This window comes from Marmota marmota, unplaced genomic scaffold (assembly GCF_001458135.2).
Source record: "Marmota marmota marmota unplaced genomic scaffold, marMar, whole genome shotgun sequence".
NCBI lineage: Eukaryota > Metazoa > Chordata > Mammalia > Rodentia > Sciuridae > Marmota > Marmota marmota.
This window is the reverse complement of record NW_026000185.1, coordinates 16,636,716-16,655,296: the sequence shown is the minus strand read 5'-3', so window position 1 is coordinate 16,655,296 and position 18,581 is coordinate 16,636,716. Positions and strand designations below refer to the sequence as shown.

The 18,581-nt window shown below is 46.8% G+C and overlaps 1 protein-coding gene across 2 annotated transcripts in view; it reads right to left on the bottom strand.

Annotated features, from left to right (window-relative positions):
- The window catches only part of Prkcb (protein kinase C beta), a 262,797-nt gene that overhangs the window by 162,350 nt on the left and 81,866 nt on the right, over positions 1-18,581 (bottom strand). For both annotated transcript variants that reach the window (XM_015490650.2, XM_048789666.1), the window contains exon 2: positions 15,203-15,285. In XM_015490650.2, coding sequence (XP_015346136.2) covers positions 15,203-15,285 — 83 coding nt within the window. The remainder of the gene's footprint in view (positions 1-15,202; positions 15,286-18,581) is intronic.

Here is an 18,581-nt window from a genome sequence, read left to right as displayed (position 1 = left end):
CCGTCGTCCCGCCCCGCCCCTGGAGCACGGCTGGCTGGCGACCTGGGGGGGGGGTCGCCCAAGCGCCAGACCTAGACCCTGTGGGGACACTGTCAGCGCGACCCCCCCGGTGCACACGGCACCCTCTGCAGCCCAGGTGCTCGGCACGGCCGAGTCTGAGCCTCGGGAGGGCAGGGGTGGAAGGGTGGGCAAGTGTGTGAGGTACAGGAGTCTCCTGTCACTGCCAAGGGCATGGGAAAGCAGACCGCCACCGGCCACTGCTGTGCTGGAGACTGGACCCAGCAAGCCCCCGCAGGCTCGGAGCCTCGGGATCCCAACCAGGAGGTGACATCCACAAGACTCTGCAAGTGGTGGTCCTACCCTTCCTCCTTTACAGAAAACAGCACAGGGGGCCACTATGAGATTCAAGGGACAGGGCTATGAAGTGCCCCGCCCTGGGCTAGGTGAGGGCTGATCAAATTTTGCAGACACTGACCCCACATCCCACCTGCAGGTGGAGATAATAAATGTCATCATTATTCTTGTAGCAGACAGCGCTCCCCGGCTGCCAGGCGTCATGCAAATAATGCCTGACATTATCTCTGTTGATCCTTGGTGGCCAGGAGAAATAAGTTTGTTATCCCCGTTTAATAGGGGAGAGAACTGGGGCACAGAAAAGTCAAGGAAGTTGACTTTTGAAGGTCTCACGGTGAATGATTCTGGGAACAGAATTGGAGCTCTTTGTCACCCTGTGAATACAGCTGTCCCTTGGCACTCACAAGGGATTGGTTTTAGGACCCTGCAGATACTGAAGACTTTGGATGCTCAAGTCCCTGATAGAAAAAGGGGTAGTATTTGCATACAATGTAGGCACATCCTCTGGCCCACTCTGAATCATCTCTAGATTACCTTGTTTTTTAGGTACCGGGCATTGAACTCAGGGGCACTCAACCACTGAGCCACATCCCCAGTCCTATTTTTTGTATTTTATTTAGAGACAGGGTCTCACAGGGTTGTTTAGCACTTCACTTTTTTGCTGAGGCTGGCTTTGAACTCGCGATCCTCCTGCCTCAGCCTCCTGAACTGCTGGAATTACAAGCCTGCAACCCTGCACCCGGCTCCAGATTACTTTTAATACTTAATATAATGTAAATGTTATAACCCTAGTTGTCATACTGTACTGGTTAAGGAATAATGACAAGGATTTAAATTTTTTAAAAAGTGGTACTTGATCAATACGGATGCAACTATTTTTTTCTCCAAAGATTCTCAATCCACGGTTGGCTGAATCCAGATTTGTGAGACCTGCAGATTTGGAAGGCTGACTGTAAATGTAAAGTCACCTGTCTGATGTGTGACATCAAGGAGAGGCATGTGGGGCTCTGTGTACCTCATATGAGGAATTGACCTCATTAGGGAGGCCAGGGCAGCCCCCCCACACACAAGTCAAGCTTGAGCTGTGGCCTGGTGGATGGGCATGCCTCCCCCCCGCCCCCAGGCTCTCAGCCCTGGGTGCACTTTAAGATCAGCTGGGCACTTTGACTCATTCATGGACTCAGACAGGAGGACTTTGTTAAAAATCTCTGATTAAATAAGTTAGTGCAGCTGAGCACCCCTCATCTGAAAACTCTAAATGCTCAAAAATCCAAAACCTTTGGAGCCTCAAAACTGCACAATGAGAACTCCAAACCTGACCTCAGGCCACAGGTCACAGCCCAGACACAGGTGCACCCAAAATGTTGTATACAATTACCTTTGGCCTATGTGTATCAGATACATGAGTTTTGTGTTGAGATTTGGGTCCTGTCCCTAAGATATCTCATTAGGTACATGCAAATGTTCCAAAATCCTCCCAATTAAAAAAAAATCAGAAATCTTAAACATTCCTGGTTCCAACCATTTTGGATAAGGAATAGGCAAGCTATGTATGCAAATCACTTAGAACAGCACCTGGCATATAATAGGTGCTATGTTAAGTGTTAGCTAAAATTATGATTCAGGAGGTATAATTACTATTCAGTCAGTTTTGGCAGCAGAGAGAAGATGAGGATGAAGGTAAGTCTGAGAACACATGGGAAGAGACCTGGGGAATTGACCACTGCTCCGTGGAATTGGGGAGATTTACAGTTAAGGGGAGAAAAGGATCAAAGGCAAAGTTTCACAAGGAAGATCTGAGATGCAGAGCTAAGGGGACCTAAAGGCCCGGATGGATGGCAAAAGTAGATCTGGGTCAGGCAACTATTTATAGGCTATGCCAGACACTAAGCTCCTTGCATATGTTAACTTATTTAATACTTCTAAGAAGTAGATGTATTATAACTGTCATCCTGTAAGTGAAGAAACAGAGGAACAGAGAGGTTAAGAGACTCATCCAAAGCACACAGCTAGGAAGTGACAGCATCAAGATACAGCTGGCCTCAAAGCCCATGCTCTTGGTTCATGTGCAGCACCCCAACTGGAAACCCTTCACTCTGCCCTCCACCCCAAACCACCACGAAAAGTACCAGAAGGTATTGTTTAAAAATAAGAGAAAAATCTATTTCAGTCCAAGATCAGGGAAAGGAGCCAAACAAATGCCAGAAACTCTTGAACTATTTTCGACATATAGGAATCGTGAGTCTGGGGTGCAGGGAAGGACACCCTAGCCTGGTTCTCGCCCCACTTCCAATTTAAAAAAAATACAAAGTTAGAGTGGGACGGTCTGATTGGGGGAGTAGTTGACCAAGTGCAGGAAGCGAAGGTGAGTCCCGGTGGGTGACTGGGCTGTCCCTCCTAACAGCAGACTCAGAATGCAGAATGACCTCTTCCCTGAGTCTCTGAGAGAAGCAGGTGACTGACTGCAGGACCCGCCTGCAGATCCCACTGGACAGCAGGAGAGCGCTTGAGACAGCAGGGGGCGCTGTCGCTATGGGTTCCTAATCAGAGCTGGGCGCGAGGTTTGGGAAGTGGGTGTAACGGGCCAGCTTAGACCTCCAAGAGACAAAAAGACCTCTGCCTTCCTTTAAGCTCCTGGCTTTGGACGGTTGCTGTCTCTTCACTTCCCAAAGAAGGCTGATCTGGCTGCATTTACATCTCCCTTCCAAAAGAAGAGAGACCTCCCACTGAGAGTCCTGCAAATGCACAAGTTGTAAACTGGAAGTCCCCTGATGAATCTAGTCCAAAAATGTGTTTAAAAAAAATGATACCACTGCAGGGCATGGTGGCGCACGCCTGTCATCCCAGCGCTCAGGAGGCTGAGACAGGAGGATCCAGAGTTCAAAGCCAGCCCTCAGCAACTCAGGGAGACCCTGTCTCAAAATAAAAAAATCAAAAAAGGACTGGGGATGTGGTTCAGAGGTTAAGCGCCCTCTGAGTTCAATCCCCAGTGCAAAAAGAAAAGAAAGACATCATTGCAATTCTCCAATTATAAGCCAATGTCTAAATTTAGGAGATTTCAGCCTTCTCTGGAAAAGTTGGAAAATATGGACCTTGTTCCTTTAAAGAGCTGAGTGACAGCTTTTGGAGCGTGTGCATGGGCCATTTGGACACCCCCGCAATCACAACATGGCTCCTTTACTCACTTGCCCAGTCCGTGCTGGTTAGAAGTTGGCCATTCTGATTAACTGGAACCGCAGAGCACAGAGGAAAGTCCTGGGCACCAGAGAGGGTCATTTTATTTACATAGAGTTCAAAGGCAGGGAAGCTGTTGCCACAGCAGCTGCACCATTTTGTATTTGCACCAACCGTGTGCAAGGGTTCCAATTTCTCCACGTCCTCACCAGCACCTGTTGTCTTTTAGGTTTTTTAAAAAATACTATTTATCTTATTAGGCATGAGGTGAGATCTCATTGTGGGCTCGATTTGCATTTCCCTGGTGATAAATCGACGCTGAGCACTATTTTTCATATATCTGTTGGTCATTTGCATGCTTTTTGGAGAATTGGGTAATCGAGTCCCAAGCCCACAAAACACAAGGAGGTTCCACAAAACATTAAAAAGTGGAACTACCGCCAGACATGGTGGCGCCCACTTGTAATCCCAGGGGCTCCGGAGGCTGAGACAGGAGGATCAAGAGTTCAAAGCCAGCCTCAGCAAAAGCGGGGCACTAAGCAACCCGGTGAGACCCTGTCTCTAAATAAAATACAAAACAGGGCTGGGGGTGTGCCCCTGAGTTCAATCCCCAGTAAAATTCACCAGGAAATTCCACAAAGCGAAAGGACACGGTTGCCTTGAGGACGTTATGTTAAGCCAGACCCTTGACAAACGCTGCATGCTGACATTTAGGAGAAGTATCTAAAGTGACCTGCGTAGACTCAGGGGATGCGAGGACTGTCGCTAGGGGCAGGAAAGAGGGAGAAATGGGCAGTCGCCAATCAAGGGTCACAGAGTTCCAATGGAGCAAGATGAATGAGCTCTAGAGATCTTCTGGGCAACCAGGTACCTGCCGCCAACAAGAACATCCTGTACACTCGAGAGTTTAGTAAGAGGGTAGATCTCAGGAAGTGTTCTTTCCAAAGTAAAATAAGAATTGCCCTTGGAGGGTGGGATACCAGCAAATGATTGGTCGCCTGGGTAGTAGTTACCACGATGGGGGCGGGCAGGCACCACGGCTGGCTATAATAGTTTTTTTACAAAGTATTTTTCACATACAATAGTTTTCAAAAAAAACCATGTGACCAGCTCTCACTAAAGCCAGCCACTTTGATTTCCAATTCTAAATCCCTAGAGGCAGGAATCTGATTGGTCCAGCTTGGGAGAGGCTCCCCTGCATCTAGACCAAATGGGGTGCAGGCTGCAGGGTCCTAGAGTTTGGGGGGAGCATATTCAAAAAAAGAGAGTGCTCAGAGAAAAGGGGTGCCCACCTCTGTTCGCTGCTTTTGTGCAGGTTGTAGGGTGCTGTGTTACTAGGTAAGAACCCAGAAATGAGGGCCAGGCTGCCGAGGTTTAGAAGTGGGCTTCCTTACTGGTCATGTGACCTTGGACAAGTCTGAGTGCCTCAGTTTCCTCATCTGGGAAATGAGGGGTGAGAACAGGGATCTGGTGAAACAGAGCCCCCTTTAAAATGAAAAGCAACTTCCTGGTAACTGCTTTTCCGTACCCTGAACTTCCTCATGTGGTACATAGAAAGACTGAGGGACCTCCCTCTGGCCAGACTGCACCCCAGGGAGGCTGAAATGCCACGAGTTCTCTGGCTAGCTACATCTGCATGGGTCTGCCTCCTGGCTCTTGTTTCTATAAATTGTAAGAGCTTCTGGAAGACTGGGAAAGAAACCACCTGGCTGCTTCTCCCTAGTTGGATCAAACTGCAGAAACATTCGTCTTCCCTTTTTACATCATTGCTTCTTTCTCACACAGGCAGGCAGCCAAACCTGGCCAGCAGGGATCCGGGCAGGTTCCCTGACCCACCTGGCTTTAGCACTACCTCGTAAGGTGTAAGGAAGAATAAAGAGTCATTGTATGTAAAATGCCTATAACAGAGTTATATCTATGGATGCTGGCTCTCCGACAGTACTTTTTTAAATGAAAGAATATTTGGAAATCCTACAATCCCAGACCACTGAAGGTGGAGGAGCCTTTGGGAATGAAAAATATCAAACAGAAAGACTAGAAATGCGGCCCCTGGACTCCCGAACCAGGGCCTTGCACATCCTTCCAGGGTGCCTCCCTCCAGGGTCATCTGCCCTCTGATTTCTGCACTTCCCTCCAGGCCTGCAAGGTTGGAGACTGGGGTTTTGTGGGAAAAAATTTCCTTTATCAGACTGTGAGTCTGGTCCTGACCTCCAACCAGGAGAAGTCAAAATAATTCCTAAGAGAGGATATCTCAGGCTCATTCAAACCTCTGCAGCTCCCCCCTCTGCACAGGAAAAAAAAATGGTTGGTTTCCTGTTCTCTGTTCCTTTGGCACCTTAGAGTCACTTCTTCCTCCAAGGCATGAAGCGCTGTGTCTTGGTGACAGTGAGGGACGAAGGGCCGTTTAGAAGCAATTCATTCTGACCTTTACTAGCTGGTTGTGCACTTCAAAAGTCATCGGCCCAGGACAAAGGGGAGCAGAAGTGTTTGGAATGCCCTTGACCGTCAACAGACCTGCATTGGTCACCCATGGACCCTTCTCCCACCGGACACATGGGAGATGCCTCGGTATTTCCATTTGGTGGAAAGGAAGATGGATGCCCTCAAGGCCAAAATAAGTCAGGACTCCCCAAAACTCACAAGACTCAAAAGGACCATGGGTGAGAATATTAATCAGCATGTCCAAGGCGCCAGACCTGTATGAAGGCTTGACCATGAAATGGCTCGTCTGTGAAACAGGGGTGCCCTTTTATCTTTTTCCAGATGAGGAAGCGGAGACAGAAAGGTTAGGTAACTGGCCCGAGATTATTTAGCCAGTCAGCAGTGAACCTGGGATTCAAACCCGGGTACCCATCAGAAATACCCGAGAACTCTTAAAAATGCAGATTCCCCAGACCAATTTGGTAACCTTTCCAGATATTATTGATCCAACTAATCACTAGACATTCCGCCAACCTGTGATCTGCAAAATAGTATTCAGGATACATGCATGGGTTTGCTCAGAGCATCCTCTCTGTTTTCTTTTTCTCCCTAACAGTGTCTCAATTCCCCTTTGAAAAGTCCACTGTGTTTAGATAAATACTTTAAAAGCCCAATCAAGGGTTGGTTAGGTCACTTGAGCTTGACCAAATAATCTCTCTCCTTTCAGCATCTGAATTTAGGGTTAAAGGAATCTAAATCAGATGGAGTTGGTCTGGTTGTTCAAGATTTCTTTCAGCTCCCGGAGGTACACTGTATCTTTTCCAGTGAATTCCCTTCTAATTTGAGTTAACCCAAAGGCAGTTTCTGTCACATGCAACCTAATGGCGAGGACAAGACTTGTCACTGTGTGGAAACCCACATTCCCAGACACCCCCTCTCCAGCATGCCTGGCCGCGGAGCTTGGCTCTATCAGGGTGGAGAGTCAATGTCATCCACAAAGCAGTTGCTCCGCTTGGGCTGTTTTTCCTTCTCCTGCACGGATGGTCTTAATCCCATTAAACACAAAATAACCTTACGGCAGTCCTTTGGATATCTGGGACATTTGGTGACAGCAAACCTCTGAGCTGGACAGGCCCACCCACGGCCAAGGTACCTCCACCCACGCCCTCCCTCCTAAAGCCTCCGTTTGGCATTTGATAACGGGCACCTCTGCTACTGAGCACCTTTGCTATGAACGCAGAAGCCACAGACTGAGGTGTTTTGTGAAGAGGATGTAATGTCAGCCCTTTCAGGTTTAGACAGAAAACAGGTAAACGAGGAAGAAGGACGAACAGGTTTGGATGGAATCACCACTACGAAGAGATACAGAGGGGGCTTTCAGATCAGGTGACGGTGACGCCAAGAGAGATATTCAATCCTGACTTGCTTCCGTCCTGGAAGGAGCTAGGAGGCCTGAAAGGTCCCTACTGGACACAAATCACGGGGGCTGCTGCTTCTGAGCCAGGAAGCCTGAACACCATGCAGGAGGGGGTCAACCTCTGCCTTCAGGATGGACATGATCTTACTGTCTGTCGCTCTTGTGGAACAGGAAATGGGTGGGGCCTTGACCTGGCACAACTATAACTCACCCTCCTTCTCCAGGGCCTCAGGTGACTTGAAATCAAGACACACAAATAATAATTATTATTATTATTTGCATTACAATTCTTAATACACCTTTATACCACCATTTATCATATCTCTGTACATAAGATATGTTGACACCAAACTCACATCTGCCTACATGTATTTTGTAGCCATAGCTAATATTCTGCTGTCTGCTCTTTTACATTTAGCAACATATATTGACCATATCTCCCCAGGCCGAAGACATTTTAATCACTGTGACTCTTTATTAAGCTATAATTTCCATACAGTGATGGACAGGTTTTAAGCAGGGAGTTTGATGGGTTTTTGAAGAGCACGGATGCTGTAGAGCAACCATCCCAGCCAAGAACTTTCCCATCACCCCAGACAATGGGACATTTAATCCCGGCAAAGCCTTTCATCACATGGATATATTTCCATAAACCCTAATCGGCAGTCACTTGAGTCATTTCCAGATTTTTGTTACTATAAATACCGATGCCATAGAAGAAGGTCAATCTGGCTAAGTAGATGCATATCCTTAAATAATTACTTAGCAGAAATTCCTAGAATTGTCATACTTAGGTTGAAAATGATGAGGTTTAATAATGTTTAGATCACAAGTGATTTCTGAAACCATAAAATATTGAAGAAAGTGTCTTTTTTAGACAAGTCAACCAGAGTCCCTCTGCCCTTCTGTCCTGACGGGCGCAGAGCCCGGGATCAATGTGGCTAGCTATTATTATTAGCTATCATTCCTTGGCGGGTCAGAAAGTAGCCTGCATACTTTCTTGAGCAGGAAGAGATGCCTCCGTATATTAATAATGATTTTTAAAGCCATTTATTGAGCGCCTTCTGGGTGCCCGGTACCATTCCAGGAGAGGCCCTCCATGAACACTCACAAAAAGCCTATGATTTCAGTCTCATTTTGCCCATTTTTAAATCGATCAACGGATGATCACAGAATTTAAATTATTTTCCCAAGGTCATGGGAGCAGTTCATGGCAGAGTTGAAACCTGACGCCCAGGTTTTCTGGCTCCAAAGTCTGGGTTCTTGTCTCAGCAACGCATCACTGAATTAGAGATTTTGTGCAAAGTGATAGAAATGGACACAGTCATGACCCCGCTCGGGCATGCTCTGGGTAGAGCTAAGTAGATGCATGGATCCTTCCTTGATGAGAGAGAAGGTGGCGCCGTGGCAACGCCCTTGGCTGCCCGTGGGCGCTGAGCCCCGCATTCCACATGGGGCTTCCTTTTGCTGACAATCTGTTGGTCAGTCGTTTGCTTGTTAACTCTTTTTATTTTCATTGTAAATGTTTTTTTTTTTTTAATTATCACTGTACTGATACGTTGTAACTAAGACACGGAGGCACAGAGAAATAAAAAGACAAGCTCCAATTCCCCTAAGGAGTACCTGAGCGAATCCGTCCTTAAATGCAAGTATGTCTTAACCACCATGGACATGGCCAATAAAAGGCCACATTACCCATGTGTAGCCCAAGGTGGCTAATTCAGCTGGGGACCTGGGGCAGGGAACGAGTGAGGTGCGCTCACCTCCCTGGATGAGGCCGTCTGCGGATCTTTTAAGAAGTCCAGCGTGAGGGTCCTCGGGATTCTGTTTGGTGGTGGCCCCTTGGGTTAACAGGAGACACAGTAGATTCACCCTAGATTTTCCTTATGCATTGAGGCAGTGGACTCTATTTCTCTGCCCTTTGAACTTGGACTTGGCCCTGAGACTGACATAGCTTGGTCCAGTTGGACATTAGCAAACCTGACTCAGAGGCTTAGAAAGCTCTGGTGCACAGGGCGAGGTGCTCCTGCTTGGAGTCCCGAAAACACCATGTGAACAAGCAGAGCCAGACAGTGGTCTCAAGGTAGAAGCCAAAGGAAGGAAAATCAGGGCACCCACGCTCACAACTACCCACTCACTGCCCATCATGTGAGTGTGGCCATTCCACAGCAAGTGGCTGCCAGCTGATCCAAATGTCCACCGACCAGACAAGAACCCCTAACTCTATGTCCAGACTTGATTCGCTTGACTCACCCTCGTCACAGCCCTTGGAGGCCATTCCTCTCTTGCTAGCTCTGAGATCTCACAGGAGGCTGGGGTCTATAGCCCATAATGTCCATATACAGTGCCTACGGAAGTCCCAGAGACTCAGTCTTTCTCAGAGGCCCAAGAGACAGAATCGAGTTCTTCCGACTCAATGAGACCAATGACCGGAAGCTGCCTATCGATGACGGGAAGTTATCATCCATGAGCTCCACCATGTTTGAGATCCTCTGGTGGTGAATGCCATATATAATATTGTCTCTTCCCAATGGCATTAAAAGACTGGGTCAGTAGCTAGGGTCACTGGGACAGTGCCTGGTTCACTAAGTTCCCTCAGTAAACCATGATGTGGACCAACTTGAAGAATGACGTCAACTTCACGAAGTTCTACCAATATCCAGGATGTATCCTGGCTCCAAATGGGCTTTTATTTATTTATTTTTTTAGGTTGGGGAGGGGTTGACCAGGGATTGAACTCAGGGGCCCTCGACCACTGAGCCCCACCCCCAGCCCTATTTTGCATTTTATTTAGAGGCAGGGTCTCACTGAGTTGCTCAGCGCCTCACTTTTGCTGAGGCTGGCTTTGAACTTGCCATCCTCCTGCCTCAGCCTCCCGAGCCGCTGGGATTATAGGCGTGCGCCACCATCAGATGGGCTCTGAATAGCAGAGAATAAAGGCTGGAACTCAACACCTCCGTTTTTCATGAACGGAGCTGTACATTTCGGCTCCATGAACCTGCGGCACGCAAGCTCCTCCAAGGTCACCCAGTAGGAAAGGACACTTGCTCTGGACCTACATGAACACAGGAGCAGCCAAGAGAAAGGCTGGCCAGGTGGCCAAGCAGGTGTGGCCAGATCCTTAATCATGCCTCCAGCTACAGGCAGAAAAAGGTCAATGAACTCAGTCAAGCCAGTTCGGGAGCCTGAACCGATCCATCACCCTTGCTGCCAACCGGCCTTCTTGGAACGGTGTCCAGAGACAGACTCGTTGCAGGTAGGCTGCCAAGTCCCATGCATGCTGGCTGCAGGGAGCGCCTCCTGCTCTCCCCAGGCCGGAAGCAGTGCGCGGCTGTGCTCTTCCCTCACGGGAAGGGGGCGGGTATTAGCACCTGGAGCCACACTCTCTTGAGAAGGACGGCCAGGTGCCAGACAGAGAGCCTGCCATCCTTCAGACTTCCCTGGCCTGTCCTTGCTGACTGTCCTACCTGCGTTCACTATTGTTCTCACCACTGTCTTGATCGCATGTGCAAATATAGCTCCCGCTCCATACCAGACCCTGTCCAACATGCCTTCATCGATATTTATGCATTGACACTCACAGCAGTGCTAATAAGGTAAGAACTACTATCTCCCCCATTTCAGCTAAGAACCTAAGGCAAGAAGATATTTAAATCATTTGTCCCAAGTCATGCAGGTTTAAGCCCCATGAAGGCTGGTTCCACAGTCTGAGGTTGGAACCCGTACAAAATACTGCTTCTCTGGTGTTCCTTGGAGGGACCGTCTAGTCCCTACTCTCAAACCATGGGGTGAGTGTCTGGGACTGTCATCTCCAGGAGTGGGCCCTGGGTTCTCCAGAGAAACAGAGCCCCTGGGATAGAGGTGGATGTCGATATGAGTACAGGGTTGGATCTATCAAGTGATTATGAGGCTGAGCAATCCCAGGACCTGCTGTCTGCAAGCTGGAGAACCAAAAGAGCCAGTGGTATACTCAGTCCAAAGGTGTGAGCAGCAAAGGATCCAGTGGCCTAAGTCCTGCTCCAACTCTGAAGGGTTGAGGACCAAGGGCACTGGTATCTAAAGTGTGCCAAGACGGGTGTCCCGGCTCTGACAGAGAGGGTGATCCTCCTTCTTCAACCTTTCTGTTCTCTTTGGATCCTCAACAGACGAGGGATGCTCGTCTACACTAGTGAAGACCATCTTCCTTCCTCAATCCACCCGCTGAAATACTGACCCCTTCTAGAAACACCCTCATAGACCTCAGAATATGGTTTTAAAAGCAATCTGGGCATCTCTTATCCCAGTCAAGTTGACACATGGAATTCACCGGCACAAGCCTAGCCTGGCTCCACCCGGCACCCTCCCCATCCCTTCAAACCCAACTGAAATTTCCAAAATAAAAAAATAATAATAACAAGGTTGTAATTCCACCCAAGTCAATACAACGAGACCTTGCACAACTGAAAAACACACCGATCCCTTCCCCAGAGGAGGTAAAGTCCCCGAGCATCTGTTTCTCTTCTCGGGAAATCCTGCATCGTAAGTACCAACATGTCAAACCAACTGTGCTGAAATACTGATAGGAAATCAATGCATCATATGTTCAAGGATAAGAGACTAAGACAGGGAAGAAAACAAAGATAATTGCTTCATATTTGTGTGTGTGTGTGTGTGTGTATATATATATATGTATACGAAATGGATTCAAAACAAAATTAAGAGAGAATTCACAATCAGTCTTTATGCCCTAGCTGATCACAAGGCCATCAGTGGTACTTAAAACCACTTCCTGCTGCCCAGGTGTTTCCCTTTTGCTCTCAGCAAGCCCCAGGCAGCGTGACCCAAACTTTCTCCCCTTAACCCTGCCGGCCTGGGCTGCTGTAGTTTCCCATTGACCCCAATCGCGGTACTAAGAGACGCCCTAAGGGAGCCCTGTATTCCAGACACGTTCTTCTCTTGCTCTGTTGTGGAGTAGACCGGCTTCCCCCTGGGAGTCCAGATCAATCACCCCAGCCAACCCCATTACTCTCTCTTGACCTGTTGACACCGAGGCACAAGGGGCCCACGTGGCCAGCTGGTGGCCTTAACTTCCAGTTCAAACAAAATCATCGTACAAGTCCCTGGGACGAGCATCTCTCCTGCTGGAGCTAAGACCTCTAGGCCAGCAGAGCATAAATTCGTGGGACGAGCAAGCAAAAATATTGCTAACGGGTCACCAGGGGTGATGGTCAGTGATGTCACCCCCATTTCTACCCCCTGGATTCCTGGACCCGTCGATCCTGGGCTTTAGGGAAACAGCACCAGAGACCGCAGGCTGACTCAGAGGAGCCAGGCCATCTTCCGGAGGAACTGGCTCGATTGCAAAGCCCCCAGAACCCATTCAGAACACTGCCTTAAAATTCTGTTCCTCGAGACACACGCTCGGCAACAGAATCTTCAGTCTTCGTCCACCGGGATTGCTGATAATGAAATACCAAAAACCGGGTGGTAATAATGAAATACCAAGTTCTGGAGGGAAAGCCCAAGGTGAAGGGACCGGCAGACTCGTTTCCTCGTTCCACAGCTGTTTTCTGGCTGTTATCTCACATGGTGGAAGGGGTGAGGCATCTCTCTCTCTGGGGTCCCTTTTAATAAGGCATTAATTTCATGCGTGAAGGTTCCTTCCTTATGACCTGATCACTTTCCAACGTCCCTACCTCCTCATGCCATCACCTTGGGGCCGAGGATGTCAACCTATGAATTTGGGGAGGGAGACAAAGCATTCAGAAACCACAGCAGCCCGTGACCAAGCCTGGCCAATCGGCGTAAGCCATCGTTCAGGCTCCATGTGACTTGTGGTCCACTGAGACCTTAGGTCTTGTCCCTGGGGTTGCAGTGCAGATAAGATCTGAGGCGAAAGGCGTGAGCGCCATCCTGCCGCCACAGGAGAAAAGCCTTCCTGAAAATGAGACCAACCCCCAGGAAGGCTGAGTGGAGGAAGAGGATCCTGAGGGCTTTATTTAAGCCCTTTGATTTACAGTGCCTAAAGCCAGTCCTCGGGCTTTTCAATTCCAGGGACCAAAAATGTCCCTTTTCATAAAATCCAGTTTGAACTGAGTTTCTGACTCGGGCAACAGATACATCTGACAGAGAGAGGCAGAATATGGGAATGACGCCCCTTGTCTACTACCCGAGCGTCAGGTCTTGGTTTGATCTGAGAGCTGCGTAAGGGGGTCAGGCAGTCTCCCAAGACCCCCCTGCCTGGTTTCCTAGGGAACAGCAAAGGAACAGCCCTCGAAGGCCCAGGGAGTAGGAGGCAGAGAACGTGGCAAACGGTTCCAACTTTCATCTCGGCCGACAGACCCGCAGGGGCGCGGGCGGTAGGTTGGGTGGAGTTCTGCACCTCGAGTCCTCGTTCTCCAGGTGAAGTATCAGCAGCTCGAACTCTCAGGCGTGCGCATGAACAGGGCAACAGAGATGTCCCCTGAGTTTCAGCAAAATGGCCATGGAACACTGGTAGGAGGCTAACAGGTGTCCAGGACATTCAAGGACAGAAGGTCATCACTACTCATTTCAGACAAACCGAGGTCAGTGTCAATTTTGTGCATCACAGGACCTGAGACAAAGCCAGTGGGGACAATTCTAGAAAGCAGCAGAAAAACAAGGGAACTAGGAGTGAGGCGTGGGGCGTGGGGCATGCTGAATGCAGTTCCTCACTGAACAGCGGGACACTATGGATGGTGGAAAGCCCTGGCAATGAGGCAGTTCTAGCTACATAGAAAAAGAATACCCTAAGATACTTGACCAAGGAGAACGCCTTATCTCTTTGGGGGATAAGAAGACTCAGAAGTGACTCAGCAGCTCAACAGTGTCATCAGCGACCCCTATTCCTTCAACTCTTCCACTCTACCAGGAAACCCGCTGTGTCTCCCTCATTGACCCAAAAGAGCTGCCACAACGCTTAAGCACACATCCTCACACAAAAATTATCTGAAAGTAAAAGAAAGGGATGTCTCTTCCTTAAAAGAAAGGAGAACTTTTTCCTTGAAGCCTTTCCCCAGTTTTCCCCTCAGGTCCTAACAGCAGGATTAGAGCACATTCTCAGTTTCTGGGAACACAAGGTATCAGACATTTTCAATTTCTGGCATGTAAAGCAGACTCTGCCCAAAGGAAAGAAGAGGGTGAGATCTATAAATTGATATTGTGTCGGCAATCGACCAAGTACCCCAAATTTGGGCAAACTTGTACCCAAACTTTTGCCATATCCTTCTCATCCTGTCATTGACTCAATATTTTCCTTAAATCGACTTATATTTGCTGAACCCCCAAAACCTTTACTTGGGTAGGAAATGTTATATCCCTACAGTAAGTATAAAAACACTATGAAATATGGTTTTCTAATCCATATTAAAATAAGTTCATGAGGATCCAAACAAAAAGTATTTGTCTAGCTTCCCTACCTCCCAACAGACTTTGGGATGCCCAGTTGGGGGATTAACTCATTTCTTCCTAATTCTTGCTCCTCCATATCAAGACCTCCCGCACTCAGAACTATAAAGTGCATTGTAAATTGCCACCAAAACTACCTTGTCCAGGAGGCCAACCAGCAAGAGCCTGCACACCCCCTGTACCCCGCTGCAAGGGTAAAGACGTTTAGCAAAATCATAGCAGGGGAACTCTGTCTAGCCAACCCTCTCTGGATACATTTTGATTCCTTGTTTCCCCCACTGCAAGGAAAACTGTCTCAGAGGCTGTAAGGGCCACCAAGGCCTTAGAGTGAGAAGAGCCCCACCCGTCTGTCTAAGCCCACCACGAGCATTCACGCAGAAGAATGTGCCACCTTGGGACAGGAGAAAGCCACCAAGGTGCATTACTTACATCAGAGGCTGGGCCCTTATCCGCGCCGGGGCAGGAGAATGTGACGAATTCATGACACCGCTTGTGCACGACAAAGCAGCAAACTGCAAAAGAGGAAACAGGTTGAGAGGTCGGGAAGAAGGAGCAGAAGGAGTCCGGGGTGCAGAGAGATCGTTAAACTTGGACTTCACACAAGAAAAGGTTTTACGCCAAAATAAACAAGAACGTTTTGCATTTTGTCCTTTGTGGATGGTAAACTCTCGTGTATACGAAGGTTGCACCTCGCACCGGCACTGATTGGGGTTAACTGGGGTTCAAAAGATCACATATGTTCCAGGTCACCTGAAGACCCCTTAAAGGGCCTAGACTTCTATGGGTCTGAAAATACAACGTTGTTTCTTAAATCAGGCAGCGGATGAAGTAGATTGTGTTCAGGTCCATACGTGTGTATTGGAATTATGGGCATTAAATGCCTCTACGGTATGGCTCTGCTATCTGGAGATCGGTCAGAGGAAGGGGTAGTCAGAAAATATATGCAAAATACAACTGATTTTTTATTTGTTTGATTTTTTTTTTTTTTTTTAGTTTTGTCTTTTACAGTCTTTTATAATCTCCTAGTTCCAGGAGGACGGGCACCAAGCTTTTAGACCAGCCCAGAGCCTTTCTGAGGCTCTTTCTGAGTACATGAAAGCTACCCCCTAGTGATATAATGCATCCAGAGAACCATCATCAATAGCGGCTCAATTGCAAAAAGATACCGCCGGCCTCGACAAAAACTGACCCCGCCATCTAGGAAGAACTCAGCCAAGTAACCGAGTCTCTGTCAGTTCAGGCCTCTTAATGCAACTACAAATTTACAAAAAATACAGGCAATGGGGGAATCATCTTCAATGACACCACAGAGAAGCCATCGCCCAACCTCCAACCCCACACTCACACAAAAGGAACAGAATATGGACAAGTTCAAAAGCAACCAATATGATTTTTTTTCCACAAACTGCAAGAGGGAGGATATAGAGGAGAAACTTACATATTCAAACAAATTTAAGAAACAGATCCAGGCCGGGGTTGTGGCTCAGTGGTAGAGTGTTTGCCTAGCATGTGTGAGGTACAGGGTTTGATTCTCAGCACCACATAAAAATAAATCAATCAAATAAAGGTCCATCAACATCTAAAGATATGTATAGATAGATAGATAGGTATATAAAAGAAACTGATCCATTAAATGCAATATGTGGTGGACCTTCTTGGAATCCTAATTTGCATAAACAAATAGTTCAAAAAATTATGAGGCAATCAGGGAAATGATATACTGGCTATTTTTTAAAGATAGTAGGGAATTATTGTAATTGGTATTAGGGAAATAGAAAAAATTTGGTGTAATCATGGTATTGTGGCTTTAAAAAAATAGAATTCTTATCCCTGCGGATACATCTTAAACTCTTTGTGGATAAAATATTTTAATTCATGGGGCTGGGATTGTGGCTCGGAGGAAGAGTGCTCGCCTCACATGCATGAGGCACTGGGTTCGATCCTCAGCCCCACATAAAAATAAAATAAAGATATTGGGTCCACCTATAACTAAAAAAATAAATACTTCTAAAAAATACTTTAATTCAAAATAATTCAGTATGTTGGGGTTAGGGTTATTGATGAAAAACATTGGTTCTAACAGGTCATTATTGAACCTGGGTGGTGTACACATGAGGATTCATTATATTAATCTGTCAACTTTTCTTCATTTTTATATTTTCCATACATATAAAATTTTAAAACAGAGAGAGAGAGAGAGAGAGAGAGAGAGAGAGAAAGAAACAGAGAACATAAGTCATAAGACGTGGGGATAAAATTGAGCCAGGCACGATGGCGCAGGCCTGTCATCCCAGCAGCTCTGGAGGCTGAGGCAGGAGGATCGCGAGTTCAAAGCCAGCCTCAGCAACAGTGAGGCCCTAAGCAACTCAGTGAGACCCTGTCTCTAAATAAAATACAAAATAGGGCTGGGGGTGTGGCTCAGTGGTCGAGTGCCTCTGAGTTCAATCCCCAATACCCCACCCCCCCAAAAAAGAAGAAAGTGTGCTATAAAATTGAAACACTCTGCGTTTTCCATTCCTTGAGAGCTGATAGGTATTGAGAAACCCACACATAGGACATTATAAGCTTCAATGTGTGTGTGTTAGCAAGGCTAGAAGTCAGAACAGAAATACACAATAGAACTTTAAAGACGGTGTAAGGAAAAACTAAGCAAAGGATACTACGTTTCAAAAGCCTTCATGCACTCAGGTCACATAAATATTATTCTTTTTCCACTTCACTTTAATCCATCCGCAATGTCTTGGAACCTGATGCGAAATGAGAATCTAATTTGCCTTTTTTTTTTTTTTTTTTCAAAATAGGTAACCAATTGTCCCAGCACCCTTGATTGAATAATTCATCCCTTTCCCACAGACTTCAAATGCCAACTTTATTATAGTTCAATAATTACACACACTGGAGTCTGTCTCTGGGCCTCCTGTTTTTTCCACTGATCTGTCTTGAAGTGTGGCAATAGGGGTTTTAATTATAGTAGCTTTGTAATAGGCTGCATCTTGGCAGGGAAGTCCTCTCTCATTATCCTGATTTTCAACATTTTCTTAGCTATCACCGCATGCTTATTCTCCAAGACAACTTTAGAATTTGTATAATCAAGATTTTTAAAATATCAGAGGAAATTTTTTACTGGAATTGCATTAAGTCCGTCCCTGCATCCAAAAAAAAAAAAAATGATTGGGACTTTGAGTGAAATGATCTTAAAATTTAGGAAATAAATTCAAGATAATGGACGTTTGGATAACCCCAGGTCATTCCCCCAGGAATTGATCGTTATCTTGTTTGAAGTCTTATTTTACATCCCCCCCTCCCCCCAAAGTCTTGAGTTTTCTCCATATCGTTTCTGCACATTTCTTGCTTAGTATCATCTGAGGGATTCTTCTTCTTTTTGGACTCTTTTTTAACGCTACTGTGAATTTGATGTTTTTCCATTTTGTTTGCCAACTGGTCTTTGTTTGCAAATAAGAAAGCAATAGGGGGCTGGGGCAGTGGCTCAGGGGTGGAGCGCCTGCCTAGCCCCTGTGAGGCCCTGGGTCCATCCTCAGCACCACATAAAAATAAATAAATAAAATAAAGGTATTGTGTCCATCTACAACTAAAATAAAATATTTTATAAGAGAAAGCAATAGAATTTCAGTGCATGTGTGTGGTAAGCGTGTTTTCATTCATAACAACTTTGGTGTGAGTTTTCAGTTGGCTCATCTTCTTTGTTAACTATTATGCTATCAATTGAAAGCAGCAGCTGTGGGTATGTTTATCAATTCCACTGGGTTTTATTCTACTTTATGAATTGTTAGTCTTGCTTTTTTTTCCC